This window comes from Sceloporus occidentalis, unplaced genomic scaffold (assembly GCF_023333645.1).
Source record: "Sceloporus occidentalis isolate IW3139 unplaced genomic scaffold, rSceOcc1.0.p SCAF_1, whole genome shotgun sequence".
Lineage (NCBI taxonomy): Eukaryota > Metazoa > Chordata > Lepidosauria > Squamata > Phrynosomatidae > Sceloporus > Sceloporus occidentalis.
In genome coordinates, this window is record NW_028316981.1 from 46,675,398 (window position 1) to 46,698,065 (window position 22,668).

At 39.7% G+C, this 22,668-nt stretch overlaps 1 protein-coding gene across 3 annotated transcripts in view; it reads left to right on the forward strand.

Moving 5' to 3' along the window:
- The window catches only part of GRM7 (glutamate metabotropic receptor 7), a 576,789-nt gene that overhangs the window by 435,574 nt on the left and 118,547 nt on the right, over positions 1 to 22,668 (forward strand). For all 3 annotated transcript variants that reach the window (XM_089520203.1, XM_089520213.1, XM_089520222.1), the window contains exon 8: positions 1,017 to 1,952. In XM_089520203.1, coding sequence (XP_089376329.1) covers positions 1,017 to 1,952 — 936 coding nt within the window. The remainder of the gene's footprint in view (positions 1 to 1,016; positions 1,953 to 22,668) is intronic.

Genomic DNA, 22,668 nt, shown 5'->3' on the forward strand with positions numbered 1-22,668 from the left:
ACATTTCACAACTAAGCCACTGTGATTCCACCTTAATTGCCATGGCTCCAGCCTATGGAATCTTGGGATTTGCAATTTAGGCAGGAAAATTTAGAATTCTCATCCAGAGAGTTCTAGTGTTTCACCATTCTTCACCAAACCACAGAATTCTATAGCAGCTTAGCAGTTAAAGTGGAATCCTAGTGTCTGTAATGTGAAGAGGCACACAGGATTGCCACCTGTAAGCAACAGTCTTAAAATAAGTGAACAACTGTAATGCTGAATGCAACATCACTTAGGGCAGTGAACCTATTAGATTACCAGCATTTGAAAGTGTGGCCAAGAGGGATAATATCAGTTGCCCATACCTTAATTCAGTGCATAATATTTTGTAACCTAAAATCCAATTTAAAAAAAGAGTGTGTGTGTGTGTGTGTGTGTGTGTGTGTGTGTGTGTGTGTAGAGAAGCAATGGTTCATTTAGAGTCAATTTCTGAAGATTGTCTAGATGCCCAAATTAAATTGAAACTTCAGTGTTCATTCTACTTTTAAGTCATTGATATGAAAATTGGCTTTTAAGGTTATAAAATATTATGCATGGCTATATGAACGTTCACTGTGTTGTTGCAAATATACACATACGCACATACACACACACACTAAAATGCTTTCAGGTGAGAATACCAAAATAGTCTGGGTGATACCGTGCTGATTGGAAAAGAAGCACATCATTTAAATTATGTTGGAATCTGTATAAAGCTATTTTCATTCTATCTCCCTGCAGTAATAACTTTTATTTACATTATTTTTTTCTTCTGTTATGAAACTACATTCTCTCTATATTTTTTCTGGGCAAAATTTCTCATTTACTTCCCAGTTGATTAATATTGCTGCTGTCTGTTTTTACCCATATATATTCATATTCATATATATTCATATTCATGTTTCTTTCTTTAACAACTTACCAGTCTTCTAGGGTGGCCTGATAATTGCATCCAGATAGCCAGTTCTATTTACTTTACATTCTTTTATCCATAGATGGACGAAATGCAATGGGGCAAAGGAGTGAAGAAAATCCCCACTTCTGTCTGCAGTCTTCCTTGTAAACCAGGAGAACGAAAGAGGATTATTAAAGGGATGAGCTGTTGTTGGCAATGTGAGCTGTGTGATGGATACCAGTACCAAGCCGATGAAGTCAGCTGCAAACTCTGTTCTTACGATCAACGTCCCAATGAGAATCGCACAGGATGCAGTCCAATTCCTATTGTAAAGCTGGAGTGGCATTCCCCATGGGCTGTCATCCCAGTCTTCTTGGCCATGCTTGGAATTATTGCCACCATTTTTGTCATGGCTACATTTATTAGATATAATGACACCCCCATTGTGAGGGCTTCTGGAAGGGAACTCAGCTATGTTTTATTGACAGGAATATTTCTATGTTACATCATCACGTTCTTAATGATTGCCAAGCCAGACGTGGCAGTGTGTTCATTCCGGCGTATCTTCCTAGGATTGGGGATGTGCATAAGTTACGCTGCTCTGTTGACTAAAACAAACCGTATCTACCGCATATTTGAACAGGGCAAAAAATCAGTGACAGCACCCCGGCTTATTAGCCCAACATCACAATTAGCTATCACTTCAAGTTTGATATCAGTGCAGCTTCTTGGGGTTTTCATTTGGTTTGCGGTTGATCCACCCAACAGTCTAATAGATTATGATGAGCATAAACCAGTGGAACCAGATAAAGCCAGAGGAGTTCTCAAATGTGACATTACGGATCTACAAATAATATGTTCTTTGGGGTATAGCATTTTCCTAATGGTTACATGTACTGTGTATGCCATCAAGACTCGGGGTGTCCCAGAGAATTTTAATGAAGCCAAACCCATTGGATTCACTATGTACACTACCTGTATAGTATGGCTTGCCTTCATTCCAATATTTTTTTGTACATCGCAAGCAGCTGAAAAGGTAGGTGAAGAATATGTAATGCACAGGATCGTTATGGCTAAAACATATATACATATATTTATCTTTAAACAGCTTTCTGGTTTTTTAAAAAAAAAACCAATATATTCAAAAATGTGTCTTAAACCTATGACAGTACATCATATGTGTGTCCCCCGTTAGCTTCTAGTTCTTTTTTGTTTGTTTATAAACTGATTTATGATCAGTCAGAATCAGTTGATCCATCAGTTTCATTTATTGCATTTTTTCAGCTTAGTGAATGCAACAGAGTTGTCATTTCAGCATAAGAGACAGCTCACACTTTGATTACAAAATGTAAACATAGCATCTGTCAAAAGCAGTTTTCTGCAAACCTTTATTTCATGAGTTCAGAGGAAATGAGAGCAAAGGATTGATCATGATGGCTGAGGCATCTGTTGAACAACTAATAAGTGAATCAGTGTTGAGTTTCTCAAAATATATACACTGCATCAGCCTTACAACATAACTAGAGTATACCCAATGGTAAGTATTTAAAGGATTATAGCTTTTGTTGTTGTGCGAAATACTATGCCACATTTCAGTGGTACTCCCTAAAGGAGGTTTAGCATGATAATAATTGGCTGGTGTTGATGTCATGTCCCCTTTTAAAAATCAGTATGATCATAGTCCTATGAGCATAGAAATCTGCAATAATCCTGAACTGCAGTGGTAATTTAAAACCACTAATAACCTATTTATTATTCTCAGCTTCAAAACTGCAAGTTAAAATAAGTAATTTCATTAGAAAGTCTGCAGCATGATGGCTATGTTTGCTGAATAAATAGTAGTAAATGTGTAAGTAACAAACAGATGAACAGATCGGCTCAGTCTGAATGGCACCAGGGTTATCACTGTAAGACTAAAGTAGCTTATTATTTCTCTCTGTTCAAGGGTGCATGTGATATATGACAGTGTACCTCTATACAACATTTTATATTTCTCTCACTCTTTGTATTTTCTGTTGTGACTGAAAATGAGAGGAATCAAGAAAATGCAAGAGGAGAGGGGAGATGAATAATAGTTTTGTTCCAGAAATACAAAAATTATGTGTATGGTACAAGATACATACTATCGATTATGAACTGCTTCTGACTACCTACCTACATCCAGTCAAATAATAAAAATAATGTAGGGGAGTAGGACTTGTGCTGACTCCTGCTCATGTTTGGATTAGCCCTACCATTAGATACAGAAGTGACCCCTCTCTGTATCAAGAGACTGGGGGAAAGCAGGGGTGGTAGTTTCTCAGCTGTTTCTTCTATGCATGTCTCTCCTCCTTGGTGTGTAGAACTGTGTGTGCCACACAGTCTGCCCTACAACCACAAAATTAACCAGCTCCCCTCTGATGTGGTGAAAGATGCTATGGCCTGTTACAGACAGCCAAAATAAAGCTGCTTCGAGTCACTTTGGAGGTATGGTATTCCAATGATGCATGAATCCTAAGAGTCTGGAAGCTTCACCAAAGCTGCACTCTAGTCCTTAGGACTGGAGCGTGGCTTTGGTGCGGCCTTTGGACTCTTAGGACGCATGTATCATTGAAATAGCATACCTCCAAAGTGACTCGAAGCAGCTTTATTTTGGCTGTCTGTAACAGGCCTATCCAAACCAATTAAGATCCTATCCAGTTCAGATTTTATCATTAGCCCAGCTCACTACACTGTGAAGTAGAAGAAGACACCTTTTCCCCCTTTGCTTTTGCAAGTGAAATGGCTGGACATCCCTGGCTCAACTCATACTCCCATTTTTGAAAAAGAAAATTACAGCTGAAATGCCTGAAGTGAGAAACTTGTGACAGTATAGGACCCTGATAGAATTCTTCAGTGAGAACTAAAGAATTAGTTCTCATGATAGTCCAGTTTCTTTGGATGAGTGGCCATCAATAGAAAGGAAAACTGTGGGCCTCATTTTTTATGAGAGTACAAAGCCATGTGCTGCAAGTGTATTCAGATAATTAATAGCTTGCTTTCTATTTTGTAAGTGCTGCTAAGGCAACATCTCTCTTTATATATGAATCAGTCACTAATTTTCTTTCTTTGACCTTCCTTGGATTTACCACATTTAACTACAAAACTGATTGAAGGAGGAAATTTTAGAACACCTTTTCTGATTCCTGCCAAAGTAAAATTTCTTAGAAATTATTCTCTCTCTGGAAATAGATTTTTGCAACATCCAAGGGCAATTTACATTATTCCATCTATGTTATTCATTAAGCTAGAATAATTTTGTGACAGGTAACCTACCACTTGTACATCTTGTGATCTGGGAGTTCAGTACTTCTTTGAGCTCGAAAGATTACCTACTAGAGAGGCAGTGATAGAAGCAGTGCAGGTGTTATTGTAAAGCACAAATCTGCTGGAACCACTCTACACATTTACAAGAGCATGTGACACACAAAAATGTGTTATACACTTCTTCAGGAAATCCATCATTGCTCCTTTTGATTTTGCTTGTGGACAGGCACTGTTATTTATCCACTTCCTTAGATTAAGCTTATTATTTGCTATTTTATTAAAGAGAATGTCTTATGGATTGGTGTCAAAAATCCTGACATCAGAATACATTATATGCATAGTAGACATTCTAATTCACTAAACCTGTTTCCATGTTACAGAAAGATGTATGTGGATGGTATGATTTTTTTGTTGTTGTTATCAAATGTGTTTCAGTTGCTAGGAGTGGATCCACACATACACTGTAATAGGCTTGTCAGATGGATAGATTTTGTTCAGTTCTTTTCTGTCCTTTATTAGGAAAAAAGAGATTGGCTCCTCTCCTCCTATTCATCTTCCCTTTGTGTACAGAATTTGGGATCTAAAGTAAACACTGATATTAGTGAAGACTATTGTTTAAAAAGGTGATATCTCTCTTCTGCAGCAAATTCTTGCTAAGCTAAGCACAATTTCACATATTAGGGTGGGAAAAGGGTAAAGCTTTTTCCCACCTCTGCTTTAATATGAAAAATGGAATTTAGTGGTATCACTGAAAATTAAGAGCTATGAGTAATTAATATTTGCAAGTTTTACTTTATAACCTAGAAATAAATATTTCACAATTTATTCAGACAATTATTCCTAGAGTCATCACATCAAACTAGGGAGTTTAGCGCAGAGCTAAAAAAAAGTGACTTACCACTGCCAAATTCAATTCTAATTCAGGATGTATCCTGATATTATCATACGTGTTTTGCCACTGATTAGAATCTGAGCTCAGCCGGCCACTTTTCAAAATGGGAAACTTTGCTGCAAAGCAATCACACACCACAGCCCCAGTCCAGCTATTTACCTGTAGAAAAAGAAGCAGCAGAAAGCCACTTTTTTTTGAGCCAGCAAAAAGCCAGCTTTTCTACTGCCACCACAGCTTTATAATGCTCCTGCAGTGTGTGGCATCTAAACACTGTTCTGTGGGAAAGCCGTAAAGCTGCCACCATGTAAATAGCCAGGTGGCTTCATGGCAGCTTCCTCCTAGCTTGGGGGCATGCGTAGTGTGTATGGCATACCTCCAAGCTGCCGAGAAGCTGGCTTTTTTTTTTTTTTTTTTTTTTTTTTTTTTTTTTGCCAGTCTGTTCTGGCTCTGAGACTGAATAGTAGAAATATGATTATTCCATGATCTTTTGGTAAAGATCAAGTGTAATACATAGCTACTGAATCAAGTTCAATGGTTACCTTTCATTATAATAACTGACAAAATAACAGAGAACCAAGCTATCTTGGAGCCCCCTTCCCTCTGTATAGAATGCTCTGGTTCTTATACACCAAGAGATAAGCCCTACATACCTTACTCTGTCTGAATGAAGTTAGTTGGTCATAGTGGAAAGGAGACCTTCTTTGGCATGATGTACACCATATGGAATGTTCTCTCCTTTTACATTAGGTGGGTTTACAGATGTGGACATTTTGGCTGATTTGTTTATCAAGGCATTTTCCTGGCAATTTTTCTGATTGTTTTAGATGACTGTCAAGCAATTGTTATAGAGGGCTGTTGATACTGTTGACATTTATGACTGTTGACAATGTCTCTGCCCTTTAGTGTGCAATGAATTTGATAAATTATTTATTCATTATTTTAGTTTAGTTTAGTTTACTGCTTCAGCATTGTTTTATTATTTTAGCAATTGGATTTATTATAACTTGTTTTCATTTTAAGTCATATTTTGATTTGTTAAGCCACTCAAGTAAATAAACAGTATCCTACATTTTCTCAAGTTAGCCCAGGGGGGCATATGTTGACTCTCTTCTTCTCCACTTTCTCTTTACAAGCCTATCGGTTTTATAGACTGACTGTTCCAAGAAGACCTAGTGAGTTTCATGGCTCAATGGGGCTTTAAACAATGAATCTACTAAACCCCAGTCATGCACTCTACAATTGGCTCTGTTCTCTGTGCTTGATTTAGAATTCCCTACTATAGTAATATAATTAGTATCCAGCTGCATTGGTCTTTCTAACATTTACATGAAGGGGAAAAGAGCAACCTTTTATTATTGTAAGGGCTGTAATTGTGTTTTGGAGTAAGATTCAACCAAAGGAAATGTTAAGAGAACAAATGTTATCAAATATTAAATAATTGCATTGTGGGTTGCCTTTTTAGAAGTGGAATTTAGAGTGTATACATAATTGTAAAAGCATGATAAAATCATTTAAGTAGTTTGAAACTACAGTATTTATGAGAATCAAAAGTTTGGCTGAGATCCTGCACCAGGCGATATAGTTATGAGATGAAGCTACAACAGGATGTCCCAACTCCAGTATGGTGATCCCTCTACTCTCCACCAACTATATCTCTCTGCTCTCCACCAACTAGGATGTGGTGGGCTTGCAAACATGCAGATGAGGAAAGGTAGGTTTGGGACTTGAGTTGTTCACTGCATGGTTAATAGTGAATTTCATCCTCTGCTGTGACCAAAAAAATGAGTTCTGATGGCAGGAACCTGACTGTAATCCACCAACAGAATGACAGCTGATGTCTTAATATTTGTAATTTTTTTTAAAAAAACACCACACAATATATTTTTTTTTGAAAAAGAACAACAGTATTATGTCTATAGTCTACACATATTTTTATTTCATTTTCACAACGGCAGGTCAATGCAGATTTAGATATTAGACTGCCACTTTCTATTTATTGGGAGGGGGGAGTATAGGCTGTAGCCAGAAATGACAATAGTTCTGCATGAATTTATTTAGTGTGTCTGATATGTCCTAGCTGCAAAATGTACTTTTCAGCAGAACATTTTCTTGTGTGCAGGCATAGTGGAAAAGGATAGATGTTGTTATGAGCAATTGTGTTTCCAACACAGAAACAAAGTGGTTCTGGAGCTGTGCCAACATTGCAGTCCCTTCTGATTTTTTTTTTTTTTAATATCAAAACCCCTTAACAAGACTTCTAAAAAACATTCCCCATTGTTATCCTAAGCTGTACTGCAGGCATACATATATCCTGCAGCTGTTTTTGGACTCCATCTCCATGAACACCAGTCAGAATGGATGTCAATCAATGAATATGCCTAACAGGTTGCCCACCTTGTCTGTTCTCCAATATAGTTGTAGGATGCTGCTGTTTCTAGGAAATACAGGTGTTAGAGGGAAGTTGCGGTGTCTGTATTGTTTTGCATAACTTCATCTCAGAAAAGTGATTCACCACCCACCAATCCATCCATGGGCTATATATTCCTCCCCCCATTTCTACAGCAAGCCCAGCTACCTCAGTTTTCCTTTTATAGTGGTGAGCAGAAATGATGTCACATCATTTTCTGTTACTATTTTGAGAGGCCTACAGAGGGAAAGGGAAGCTATTTGGGAACAGAGTAAAATTACCAACTCGATTATATATGTAATATTGGGTGTTTCAACATGTTTTCATGAATTGGGAGGATTTTCTGTGATTTTAATGCAAAAAATATGTCCCCAAAATGTGCATTTTTTAAAAAAAATGGGGCAGGGGGGCTTGGAGAACTGGTGGAAGGGTTTGAAGGTGGAAAGCTTTGGGTCCTGGGGCACACCCTTGCATTAAGAGATGCTAATGAATGTTGCATGAACTTTCTTCTGAGAGCAATTATCATTTGCAGCTGAATTGTGAACAGGAACTAGTGGTCAAAGCTTTCCCACACAGTAAGATGCAGTTAAAGATAGCTTATATCCCTCATGCATTATTTGCTGCCCAACTGAACACTGTGGCAGATGACACACCTTGTTAACCTCTCCCTTTGGAAAGTGGGTGATGTACAAATGAAACACTAGTGATAACGCTGCCAATATAATTGGCCTTGACAACAAAACTGCTTAGAATTCTCAACAGCTCTGTGGATCCCTGGAGCAGAAGCAAAGCTCCCTCCAAGAAGTGTGAGACCAATTATAGGAGGTATAGGTTTATGCAGAATCAATACAAAGTGGCACTTGAAAAGAGCACAAGCGGCTTCTGTAAGGTCAAGCAAAGCACAGCAAAATCAATAAGCCAAATTTAATCAAAATATTAGAATAGAGAAGTGGTAAGATCAGTAGCCAAGGGATTCAACCAAGTTCTGCAGTAAATTGTTTGTGTGACTGACACACAATGAATAGAATTGTTTCCTGAAATCTGCCCCCTTTCCTTGCAAACATGCTTTCAATTTGGATGAGACTTTCTCTCTTCTTCTGAGGTTGTAAAACCAGTAATTTCTGTGTTGGAAGAAGAATAACTTGCTCAAAAAATGATCTTAATCTTTTATTAGTCTGTATGGTTTATTTATTTTGCTGGATTATTTAGCTACTTTTGTTTTGCTGTGTTATTGTTCGATTAATATCCAAGTTTTTCTCCAGAATTCTCCAGAATTGAGGCTCAAACAGGCTTACAACAATGCAGAAATAACATGCAGATGAAAGCATTCAAATATTTGATAAAATGTATCAAAACTATAATATTAAAAAATAAAGTGTCAGTTAAGGTTAAAGTAGAACAGAAAGGTTAAAAGTAGAACAGCATGTATTAAAGACTTTTTTGGGGGGAGAGGGGAGCCAGCTGTTCCCTGAAAGTCATAGGTGGTCATAACTATGACTGGTGAAAGTTGTGTTTGGTGCTCATTTTTTAAGTGTCCAACCTGCAGTGTGCCTCTAATGAACTAGACTCATGCAACTGAAGCAATATGCAGTCAACAACATGTGATCATCAGGCAGGTTTTGTGTTTTTCCCTACATAGAAATGCTTTGTGTGTAGGAATAACTAACCTTATGAAGTCCTGAATAGTGTTGAGATCTCATCAGCAATATGGAAATAACAGGATATGAAAGGAACACTATGGGGTGAAGCAGATGTCTGAGAAAGTGTGGCCAGAGGCCACTCTAGCCACAAGCAAATCAGGTCCATGGTGACTGCACAGCCTGCTCCAAAAGCAGGCTGCAGCTACAGTACCCAAGCCACACTGCCAGAAGCCAGATTATCCTGGCTCCTTTTTGCCCCAGTTTAAGGGACCAGAGTGTGGCCTCAGTACTGCTTCCAGCTGTGTTGGAGATATGCATCCTATAAATGGTGCCCCTCCAACATGTCCAGAAGCCACTGCTTTTGGCCCGTGTGTTTTGGGCCTAATATTACAAAATGAAATATTGGGCCTCATGCTTTAGATTTGTTTAGAGTGATGAGATTCCCCTACTTCTTTATTGTTTGGGATCATCAAATGAATGATTTTGTCTAGTTCTAAAGATTCTGTGAATATGAACTACAGGACACCCCAACATCTTCTCTCCCTCTCCCTCTCTCTTCCACCTCTCTTTCCCCCTCCCCCCAGTATTTATATGAAGAAAAATAACAAAACTAGTCTGAGCAATGAGTTCCATTTTGCACTATATGCATGGTGAGGGAAAAAAATCTGTTTCATGGGTTCCTGTTCCTGTTATCAGCTAAACAGCAGTCAAAGAGAGCCCGATCAGGATCAAGATAGAGAATGCAAGGTATATATAATAACCAATTGAACCATTATGGACAATGTATCACTTGTGAGCTACATTCAGCCGCCTCTAACCCATTTTTGTGCCACGTAAAGACCTCATATGTGGCTCTTGATACTGGTGGCATGCTACCAAATAGTGGTGGTGCAGCAGTAATTCTTTTACTAAAAGCTTCCCATGCTACAATAAGGCACTCTGTGAGCCAACACCTTGTTTCAGAGGAGAATCATGCTTCTGAGACTTCTGGGAGCACAATGTTCCTCTAAAATATGGTGCCGAAATCAAGAGTGAGGAAATTTGTCCCACAGTGGGATCGAGGACCCTTTCAAACTACCCATTTATAGCACTCTGATTCCACTTTAAATGCCATTGCAACATCCTACAAAGTCTTAGGATTAGTTGGGCAAGGGTAATTGGGATTCTCAGCAAGGGAACCTCAGTGGTTCAACGAACTACAGATCCAATCATTCCTTAGCATTGAACCGTGATAGTTAATGTGCTATAATTATCCTCCACAAAGAAGGATCCTGCACAAAGAAAATCCATACTAGTTTTGCTCATATTTTCTTTTTACTCAATTGTTATTCATTTTTGCTCATATAAACATACTGTCCATTGACACAAGTGTGTTCATTCATTTTGAAGATGAAATATATATATTCTTCAAAGATTTTCAACGATTTTATTTTCTACATGGCATCAAAAAGTTCAAAAATATAGAGATGTTGAACTACAAAGTGATTTTCAGCCCACATTGGCTTCCAGGACTACTATTAAAAAGTAAACCAAATAATTTCTCCTCCATCCCTAATCTTAAGCATCCCCATCAATACTTTACACATGAAAACTGAGGCACATGTGGCCAACATGACAAAAGTGAGGAAGATCACATGCTTTGCTTTTGTCCAAACCTCCTGACAAGGACAAAATTCTACTAAAAAGGGAAGCCTGCTGGCGGCCTAATTCCCTCTGGAGGGAAGCTGCAGCCACCAAACCATGCTTCTTCCTTCCAGAGTAAAAAGAACCCAGAAAAAAGGGGTTTTTTTTGCACTGCAGGGTGGACGTCATGAGTGTGCCAATGGTGCACTCATGACATAAGCAACATCTGACACCATGCAGACGACATGCTGCACTTAATTCACAATGGTGGTGCCCGTGTACATGGGATGCCACCATTGTTACGCCACCACTCCGTACTAGGGTTAGGGACTGTGCAGTTAGTGCACAGTCCCTAATCCTAGTATCGCCAGGAGTACACCGCATTTGGGTAGTCTGTACCATGCCATTGTTCCCGTTCCTTTCCTCTCCCAACCCCAATTTACTTAAGTGAAAAGTACCTTTGCACTTTGAACTCAGTTTGTAGCAGCTGAAATAAGCTGAGGTCAGAGAGGAAAAGAGGGAGAAGGAGAGAAACTGGGGCATTTTAAAATAGCTGAAAAAGTGGGATGACAGAGGATTAATTGGAAGTGTTTCTGCCAAGTTTGAAGTTATGCTTTAGTGTTGAAATGGAAATGGAAAGGATATATCAACCAAAGAAAGGTGCCCTTAGAGAAAACTCTGCTTTCATGTCCCAGTTGTGGAGCCCTCTGTCATTTCATACTGCCCCAGGTATCCTAACCATCAGGAAATGTGAAGCTCTTCATCGCACACTATTTTTGTGGATCTAAATGGCTTTTCCTCGCCTGATATTTTTTTTTAATGTTCTTTCCATTCAAATCAATAGAGTAATCAGGATGTGCCAGATCCATTTGGCAGCATGCAGCTTTGTTTGCAAGTACATGCAAATGATTCCTTTAGGGTAAGGAAATAGCAATAAAAACAATGTAATTTGCAAGCATACAAAAAGCCATATTAAATATTGTTACCTTACCAGGTTAGTACTCATTAAGCATTTACAGAAAGGCCCCCCCTGCCTTTGCTCTGAGATACTGCTTGACCAATAAGGCTATTGTGTGTTTCATCAAGAATGTATATCATACCTTTGAGAAATGCTTGATATCTCTGTTGCTATAGCAACTATATAATCATGGCTGTCACTGCCCACAGAAGTCCATTGGACCATTTGTCATTTTCTGCAATGCTGACCTAAAATGCAGAGTGCTTACTGATCGAGCCTTCTGATCCATCTTTACTTCCCAAAAATAAAACAAAACACACAAACACCTCTCCTCCTGAGTAAAAATGGGAAAATGTATCCGTTTTGCTTTCTTCCATGTACAGTTGTTTTAACCTTCAAGTTCTTTCTGTTCCAAATGTGGGTAATTTTTCAAATATCAGCTCACTTCCCCAGCCTTTGGAAAAACCAGATTCAGGTGAAGGACTGCTTCTGTTCTGGATAGGACCATTTTTGCAACTGGTTTTGTTGTTATTTAACCTGGTGCAGCTTTCATCAAATTTTCTCATGCACATTTGCTTATTGTATATACTCATCTATAAGTCAAAAAAATTATACTACAAAATTGATCCCAAAAAACTGGGTCAACTTATACATGGGTCAATGGCAGGACAAGAACCTACCCAAAAGCTACCCTTGACTTATACATGAGGTTGACCTATACATGACTATATATGATAAGTTTCCTTTGATTTCTTCTCTGTTCTTCAGGTACCAGTATGTTTCAGGAAAAACTAGAGAGAAGTCTATGAATTGTAGCCAGCCTTGTTCCATGACACTTCATTAAGTCAACAGTCAGATACATAGCATATAGGGGATTTTATATAGCAATATTCCCCCCCCCCCTCCCATGCATTGATTAATACATAACCAAGGGTAAATGTGTTGTCCATATAGCAAAGTGCAATACAATCAGTTAAAACAGTTCTCTTCAATGAAATGAATTGAGTAAACTCAATTTAAGGGCTTTACAGACTGCTCCTTTCCTGGTTGGATCAGGGCCACATCAGCCTCATACCATAGCCCCAATCTGGCCTTTGGAGGGCATGAAAAGGAGCCGCAAAAAGCAGTTTCTTTTTGCACCCTCCAAAGGATGCCATAGCCATGGTGGCATGGGTGTATGGCGCCCCTTCAGCACTGCATCATCTGGACACAGCACCAGAGGCATGCCATGATGCTGTGTACCATCTGGAGCAGCGCATAGCATCATGATGTCCTGGGGGCGGAGTCAGGGCGTCCATCACCAGGATGCTGTACCCTGACTCCACCCACAGGCTGACCTTTCAGGCCCGTCTGTATAGGGCAGTGATAGTGAAACATTGAGGTTTGTGTGCTGGCGGCAGGACTTCCGGCCCTGGGGGTGTGGTTTAAGCCCTCCAGGGCATGGCTTCCGCCCTTTGAGGCAGGGCCTCCTCCACCCTTTCTTTGCCCCCAGCTGTCAGAGACAGCTGTGGGTTAGAAAAGGCCTGTGGGGGCAGAGCCATAGGCATGAGCCCAGTCCTCTTCTTACCGAACCTTCCCTCATCCCCAACGGACTCCCTGGAGCTCTTTGGGGATGAGGAAAGGGAAGAGGGAAAGAAGAGGATTGGGCACGAGCCCGTCCCTCTTTTCCACGGACCTTTTCCTGCCCCCAGCTGTGTCTCTGGAAACAGTTGGAGGCCAGCAGAGGTCCGTAGAGAGGAGCCACTCCCATGCGCTGGTCACTCCTCCTCCCCCCGCCCTTTTTCCAGCCTCCAGCTGTCACAGATAGGCAGCTGAAGGCCGGGAGAGGGTTGGGAGGAGCACGCCATGGCACGCGTGCCATAGGTTCAACATCAGGACTTTAGCTAACTAAAATAATTTTAATAAACTTGATTTAGTTTACTAAAAGAATGATGCATTTGTTTGGTATTCCAATGCAAAACATACTTGAGTCAAGAATTTAATGTATGCATTTTAAAATCTAATAAACCACTGTTGAAAAGAGCTAGTCATTATGGGAGAGAAGAAAGTTTGCCTCTTGTGTTCTGATCCTCCCTCCCCCCACAAAATAAATCCTTTGCTTTGGAAGGGAATGCTCAATTGCTAAGGTAAGAGTTGCTGTTTTTAAAATGATCACTGATTCGGAATTTGCAATTCCACTTAGCTCGTACTCTAGTTCTTCTACCAGTCCACTCACGGGTCTTCATTTGTAATTTATTATTTCCTATATAAATTTATCCTTTTTCATTTGAAATCAAGACAGATAATGATTAGTCAATGTTTTTATACAGTAGACAACAGTATGCTATTTGTGTTCAGGGAAATTCTTCAGTTTAAATTGATCTCGCTGGAGTTGGATCATTCCCTTTACCCTCAACTCACTACCATTGGTGCAAAGAGAGTTCAAAGCATAAAAGAAGTAAGAGTGGAGAGGAGAGGATGAATCCTCACCTTTTCCAGTAGGCTCAGACAAAAGCAAACTGCTGCAAACTTTCCTAGTTTGTGTCTTCTTCCTCAGAAATAACTGTTGCCATTTTGCCCACTCTAATTTGACTGGCATTATGTGGCCCAATTTTCATCTGTGAAGTGTGGTAGGGTATGGAACTGTTACTCTCTCTCCCCCTTTCCTCCCTCTCTCCCTGATAGATATACACATACACACATACATATACATAGAGAGAAGGAAGTTAGCAGAAATAAGAGTGCTCTACATTTAAGAAATTACTATGTGATGAAGTACTGTAAAATTTCAAAATACAAAAGAAACAAAACATCTGAAGCACAGCACCTCCAATACCCAACTTATGGAGCTAGTCCAGGGTGATACCATGAAAATAATAGTCCACTCACAATAGTCCCTCTTACATATTCATTTGCAAAATGAAAGCCTCAGTACAAGTTAGAGATCCTCAATACAGGGGTTTCCTTCTCATGAGTCTTCACATATTTATCCTATCATAATTAGTTTATAAAAGAACATGTAGAGTTGATAGCACAACAAGAACCTATGAACACATTAACTTAATTAATTTAATTAATTGCATATTCAAAGTAAAATTTTAGAGAAGCCATGCCCTATGAGGAATGACTTAGGGAGCTGGGGATGTTTAGCCTGCAGAAAAGAAGGTTAAGAGGTGATATGATAGCCCTGTTTAAATATTTGAAAGGATGTCATGTTGAAGAGGGAGCAAGCTTGTTTTCTGCTGCTCCAGAGAACAGGACCCAGAACAATGGATGCAAGCTACAGGAAAAGAGATTCCACCTGAACATTAGGAGGAACTTCCTGACAGTAAGGACTGTTTGACAGTGGAATGCACTCCCTCGGAGGGTGATAGAGTCTCCTTCCTTGGAGGTCTTTAAACAGAGGCTGGATGGCCATCTGTCAGGGATGCTTTGATTTGGATTTCCTGCAAGGCAGGGGGTTGGACTGGATGGCCCTAGTGGTCTCTTCCAACTCTACGATTCTATGATTCTATGAAGTTAAGTTAATTATAAATAAATTGAGTTAAAAGTTAGGGTTAATTAACACAATTGTCTCCTCTGTAGAAGGTCATGAATTAATAGAGTCCAGTTCCTGACACAGTAATAAACATGATTTTTGATGTCGAACAACCCTGTCCCATTTGTTGCATCAAATCTCTTCCAAAAAGTTGTCCTGGTATAGTTTGTTATGGTTGCAAGGTATGAATCTAATTTAAAATTTTGAAGAGAAAGAGCCGAAGGCCATAATCATGCTCTTCATTAAATAACTTAAAGAGCTGAATGTTCATTTTCAGTTAGAAACATACCACCAGCCATGGATGGGATAAAAAGTATATTCATGCCGTGGTAACCTGTATCTTTAATAGGAATATACAGATGACTGCAATGGCATAATTAACAATCACTGTCCTTTGTTGAATTTTTAGTTATTAAAATCAGTGTCTTCACAATGAAAGGATAATACTCCTATTTAATTTATATGAAACTGCATCATAATGGTGATGTATTCAGTTAGGCACAAATTACTTTTTTAAAGTTGGCACCTCCGGAGATAGGTCTGCAGTCACTGTGGAATTCTTTGAAGCCTGCAAGCTCTGCTGCTTTGATGTTTCATGCAGAAAGTCAAGATTTTTTTTTCCTGTGTGATTATTCTGGCCTCTTTTGCTGGCTTGATCTTGCTTATACAAAGGAATGAACACAAAGTAAATAAAATACATTAAAAATAAAATTAATCCCCCAATGAGCATGCATTAGGAAAACAAGAAAAGGAAATATAATGAACCTAAGATGGAATGAAGAAAAATATATGCCACCTATCTTGCATATCTTCACACCTGCAAAAACAAAACAAAACAAAAAATATAGGATGAAATATAAGCACCACCTGTTGTCATTTATAAGACATCATTTGAGTAACAATGTTGCGATATAGGAGGGTCATTCTATCCCCATTTCTCTATGGGGCCAGCCTATTTTCTTGGCTTTATTTAGAAGTTAGATGTTGGATGGAAGCTGGAAGAACAAAGTTTCAGTAGGTCATGGGTTTCTCACTCATAAATGTATACGCCTTTGCAGGTTCACATGGTGTGATTGTTCCAAGGGGAACAGTGGTAAAGGAAAAAGCTGCATCTTGTTTCCATCTTCCTACCAGTCAATTCCTAAATCTCACAGTGTTTCTCTTCATCATCACCATGTTCTGTGTTATCCAAGTAATCAAGTAAAAATGCATGGCATCAGGCTTTTAATCTTCTAGGTGGGACAGAAAAGGGTTCGCACTCATATATTTATTTATTTTCTGTGACACCATTCCTGAAATATCTGATACATGTGTACATAGAAGGACTATTTCTCGAGCTATTCCTGAGCCCCAAACATCTCAATCCTTTCTTGTTCGTTTGCTACTAATCTTCCATCCAACCAACACTATTTGGCAGGGATATTCCTGATTAATCCTCTGTTTTTCAGCTGCTTTTAAAATGTATTAGGGCCTGAGCAGACAGGCCAAAATATTGCTGCTTTGGGTCACTTTGGAGGTATGCTGTTTAAATGATGCATGCAACTTAAGAGGCCAGAAGTTGTGCCAAAGCTGTGCTCTAGTCCTTAGGAGGTTTCCAGCCTCTTAGGACACATGCATAATTTAAACAGCATACCTCCAAAGTGATCCAAAGCAGATTTATTTTGGCCTGTCTGTTCGGGCCCTTGTTTTCTTTCTCCTTGGTTTGTTCTCTGCTAACTTCCATTGCTGCAAACTGAGTTCACAGTGCAAAAGTAGGTGAGATGAGGAGGGAGTAGAATCCTGCCCTTCCTAGTAGGCTCAGGCAAAAGCAAGCCCCTACTACAGCTTCTCTAAAATTGTGTGGTGTTCCTCATTAATAACAATTGCCATCTCGGCCAGAGTTTTCAGTTTTCCTCTGTGAAATTTTGGAGAGTATATACTAAAAGAGAACAGTTCATTGTTGTTTACTCTCTCACCAGACTGCAATGTTAGCAGTGTTTAGTTGCACCGAAGCAAAGAGAAGGGGACAACAGATGGAAGTACACAAAATACAGTGCCATGGTCTCTGTTTAAGTGCTTTTTTCTGTTTCATTTGCTCCGGGTCTAGGATAGCTTGCTTCCTCTGCTCTATATAATTTAGAAGAATGTCTCTGTAGATGCCTAACCAGTTGCATTTCATTTTTCGGATAACACATGAATGTAATGGAATGTTGGAATTTGTATGTATTTTCTTAGTGCTTTGTGATGCAACCTCAACAGCCTCTAGTTAAATATTAAAAGCTAATATTTTTCCAAGGCGTTGAATGCATCACGTTGACATTCAACCTCCTTTTCTTCTTTTCTTTAGAAACTTTGTGATGCAAAGTAGGACTGCCAGCAGAGTTTGAATATCAGATTCTTAGTTCCTCCTGCGACATTACATAATCATCAGTCTACTAAAAAGATGACAGCATCTTAATAGAAAATAATTGCCATTCTGCTTACAGTGTTTGCAACACCAAAGGGTTATGATTAAAACTCTGTCCTTTGCTTACACCTTGATTTGTTTTTTAAAAAAAACCAAACATACCACAACTATCAATAATCCAAAGGATATTTTACCCTATTCATTTAAAATATGTATTGTTTGATACAAGATTATGTATATAATTTCACAATATGTGCCATATCCTACCAGTTTTGACTCAGTGCTTGCCTCCATGTCACCATACACATTCTAGTTAATTTGTATTGTGCAATGTTTTCCTAATAATACATTATGAAAGTTTGCAGAATGTTATAAGCAACCTTATAAAAACAGGTTTACCACAAAAGCAGAAAATTGTAGAGTAAAGGGAGTTCTATTATGTAGGACTTTCCATTTCACCTTGGTTGTTATGTAAGAAGTAGCTAATTTTGCTTTAACTCCTACACTTTCTGAAGTACTGGAAACACCAGCATGTTTAGAAAAACTAAAATAGGTAGGATCCTGCCTTCCAAAGTGGTTTATAACATATTAGGCTCATCACAAAATAAAAAGAAGATATCAGAAGTGAAAAGGCAATTTTGCATCACGTTACAAAGTGGACATGTAATGATAATGCCTACAGACAATCCAGTGACAGCAATTGTTGACTGACTCTGGAAATAAGAAGACACCAGGCTTTGATTTATATAGGGCCACTTTTCTTTAGATTTAAACCTTGTATTTAAAATGTGAACTGAAAAGGAGGGAGAGCTACTCAATCTGGGATTCCACTGAAGTAAAGAGTCTCTTTCTGACCTCCTCCTCAAACTCCCTTAAGCAAATCATGTAGCCCTAGAAGCAAACCAATTACTACCTGGCCAGGTTTATTGCTCTGAGGCTGTCCTAAGGAATCTCTTCCCATTATGTCTCATGACTTAAAGCAAGGACATCCCTCATGCAGAACCTAAGGCTGCTTTCTTTTCCTGCCCCCAGAACCTAGAGGAGCAATTCTGGGAGCTTATTGCATGGGCCCTGGAGAATGGGCCTGGCGCGGAATGGAAGGGGGTGGGAAGGCAACAGAATGGGGATGTCACGTATTCTGCCACATGGGGGAATGCTGCAAGAATGTTGACAATGCCACCAGAAGTCTCTGTTCCATTCCCCATCCATCCCACGGAGGCTGATTTTCAAGAACCGTTCTGAACAGTGCTTGAAAATTAGCCTCTGTGGGATGGATGGGGAATGGAACGGGGGCTTCCAGCGGCATCGGCGGCATTCCCCTGCATGTAGGGTTGCCATAATTGTCCACTTTTACCAGGGACAAAATGTGGAACAAATTCAAGACCAAACTGTAGGACAACTGCAGGACAAAACTCAGCCCAAAATGTAGGACATTGAAGAAAAATGGTGGACCTTAAATGTCCTACATTTTGAGCTGAGTTTTGTCCTGCAGTTGCCCTACAGTTTGGTCTTGAATTTGTCCTACATTTTGTCCCTGGTAAAAGTGGACAATTATGGCAGCCCTATCTGCATGGTAAAATATGTGATATCCCCATTTCATTACCTTCTCACCGCCTTGCATTCTGCACCAGGCCCATTCTCCAGGGCGTGTGCAATAAGCTCCATGGAGACCTTCATTTCACCAAATACTCAAGTGCCTACAAGTGTTCACCTTATTTATTTCTTTTCTCATTCTGCAACCTATCAAGTGACTGCCTAGTTAAGAACCTCACCTAAAACCAATCTCCCATGTATTCAGTGTAGGGTCTGTGAAGACCTCTCAGGAAAAGGGTTTCTGGGCTCCGGCTGCCGCATTGGGCCTCCCAGAGGCCCGGTGTGGCTGCTGGAGCCCCATTTCTGGGCTCTGGCTACCGCATTGGGCCTCCCAGAGGCCCGGTGAGGCTCCTGGAGCCCCGTTTCAGGGCTCCGGAGGCCGCAGCGGGCCTCCTAATGGGCGCCGCCATTTTGCCCTTCAAAATGGCGGCCAGAGCGGCCGAAATCGGCGGCGATTTCGGTGGCAGGAGGGACTGGAGGCCGGCGGAAAGGCGCCCGCAGGCCGGAGGTTGCCGACCCCTGTTCTATGTATTGCTGTGAAAGCTTGCCCTTCTTCTGCCAAAGAATATAACCAACATAATTTCTGTTTCCTAAAACTACTACCACTGTTATTTCCTTGTTATTATTATTATAAGTAAAAGTCATTTTTAACAGAAGTCATCTCATCATACCAAAATTTTCCATAAAGAACAAAAGAGTAGAAATTTATTGTTAAAAGCTAAAAGCCGTCACAATATAAAATATATCCAAACAGTAAATACAAAAACAGAGTTTAAAAATAAAAGCATAAAAATCACCAAAAACAACATGGTAAAGTTAATCAAAGATCCATCAACAAAAGGCCAATAATACATCTTAAAAGATAAAATAATATAACCATAAAACTAGACTGGAACTAGCCATCATTCCCATCAAGAAAGCTAATTCTAATCTTGCTAGCAGCTAAACCAAATTTTGCTACCATAGAAGTAACAAATGCATTGTTGCCAGCCAAAAGGACACAAGTCTGCTGAAAGCAAGATCTACCAGAAAGGGATTTCAAAATACAATCAAGAAACCTTTGTCTAGGAGATATATACAGAGGGCAATGTAGAAGGTAATGTTCTATATTCTCCACTGCCCCAGTTTTGCAGATACATAGTCTTAGATGGACAGGAGTGTTGTTATTATGTCAAATAGGCAGAAGGCATACATTGGAATCTTAGAGCAGTAAATGCTTTTCCAGCAGGGGCCAGAGTAAGATTAATAAAGTAATACTCTAACCCACATGAAGTCTTGTACAATGGGTACCAAAGAGAAAAAGAAGAGCTCGAAAGTGAAAGAAGATCGGCCCATTTGGAAGCAAGATAAATTTTCTCTTTAATCAGTTGCTTGACTACGGGTGACATAATTTGGAAGTGAGTCCACATTAATCTCATAGCTCTGTAATATTGTTCTAACTATAGATACCCAGGAGTTTGGAGAATTAAGAGATATTTGTTCTGAAAAACATTGTTTGGGGAGCCTAGAATCACTCATGGATAACAACTTTAACCAGTAGAAGGCAAGAGCAGTATGTGTAGCAGCTAGAAGAGTAGTTTGGCCTGTTTCTGCTCTCAGAAAAGAAACAGGGGTACACTTAGGGACAGCCAACAGGGATCTTAGAAATAAGTTCTGAACAATTTCTAAATTTGAGACACTGTTGTATCCATAAATTTCTGCTCCATATAATAACCGGGGAACAATTTTTCTTTGATAAACCTCGATAGTAGGTGCTACTAAATGACCTCCTTGAAGTCTATGAAATTTCAATAGAGAATTTATAGAGAGGGATGATTTTAGCTTAGTAGCAACAAAATGAGTTTTCCATGACAAATTAGATTGAAATCTTAAACCCAAATAGTTGTAGTAGGATTGTTGATCAATAGATTTTGCCTCAAAATTCCACCGATGAAGTTTTTTTTTTACCAAAAACCACAACTTTGGTTTTAGAGTGCTTGACTATTAACATTTCCTTTGTACAGTATTCATTTAGCTTCTTTAAGAGTCTGCACATTCCAATTAAGGTGACCGAAATCAAAACAATATCGTCAGCATATAACAACACTGAAAGTTTAACATCCTGAACAGTAGCTGGGAAAATTTTTGATCCTTTTAAGGCCTGGACTGTCAGGGATGATGGGAGTTGTTGCTCTTCACCTCTGGCTCTAACTCACCACCTTGTTATGCAGCAGAGCTGACCAGCTTTGGTCAGTGGTTAATGCTTTTCTTCCAAAGCAGCAGAGTTTCAGAGAATAGGCTGAAGACCCTGACAAACTCTCGAAGCCTTCTCACTCTTCTTCCTCAGATGTCTCCAAACTTCTCCAGGATTCTGCTGACTCTTGTATCTTCACCCAAGACACCAGACAACTCAGTAGTCTTATATAAAAGATCTACTTTATTCTACTATATACAAATACTATATGCCCTACAAAATCACAATCTCCAATACTCCACAATATCTCCAAACTACTCCAACTACCCAACAAAAAACATTGGCAAACATTGCAATTATTATGCCAACCATGTGGTGACTTGGGGGCCTTTCCCTGGAGCCCTTGGTGCCTTGTGCATGGCCCTTTACTCCTAGGGAGTCCCCTCTTGTCACACTTTCCCTTCTAGGATCCCCTAGATCTCCGTTCTCACTCCCTGTTGAGCAGAATGAGATCCCTGGAGGTCCTATAGTCTCGCTGCCACCACCCAGTGAATTGTCAAATTTCAAGCACACACTGGGACTTGCTTGAAAGAGAAATCTAGTTTCTGTCTGTACTACCCCAGAGCAATCAGTAGCCGAGTCCAGGCACGTGTACAGGAGCAACAGAGAGAGACAGCTGATACTTTTAAAAGAAAGGAGTTTATTTTAAAGAAATAGCATAGAATAGAAAGATATCATTCGTGCAAAGCCCCCTTGCCTTGCAGGTCAAAGAACATAGTTATAGAGTTCATTTCACACAAGCCATTGTTGAAAATAACAAAAGGCCTAAACGCACTAAACTAACACATTCCTAACTACTCACGGAGTGATGGGATTTGTAGTCCTTTTTGAGTTCCTGGATGCAGGGAGGGCCCCTTGCCTCTCGACCTGCATTCCCCTGAGTCTGTGTCTCCCAGACTCCAAGAGACACCATCTGGTTCCCCCCAGGAGAGAGCAAAGGGAGAGACAAAGACCACATGGCCGCAAAGGGCCTTTTAAAGATTTCCCATCAAAAGTTCTTGAATCTCGCGGTCCTAGTCTCTGATTGGTCAATTAGACCTTACATCAGCTATGATGCCACAGCTTATTAGCATGTGATGCTATTTCTCATTAGCATGTACCTCCTCCCATATTAACCCTTTGTAGTTCAGGAGACGTCCTCAGGTGACTGGAGGACCAGTCATCACAACCACCCACTAGTCAGTTTCCACCCAGTGGGTGTGTATATTCATTTTGATT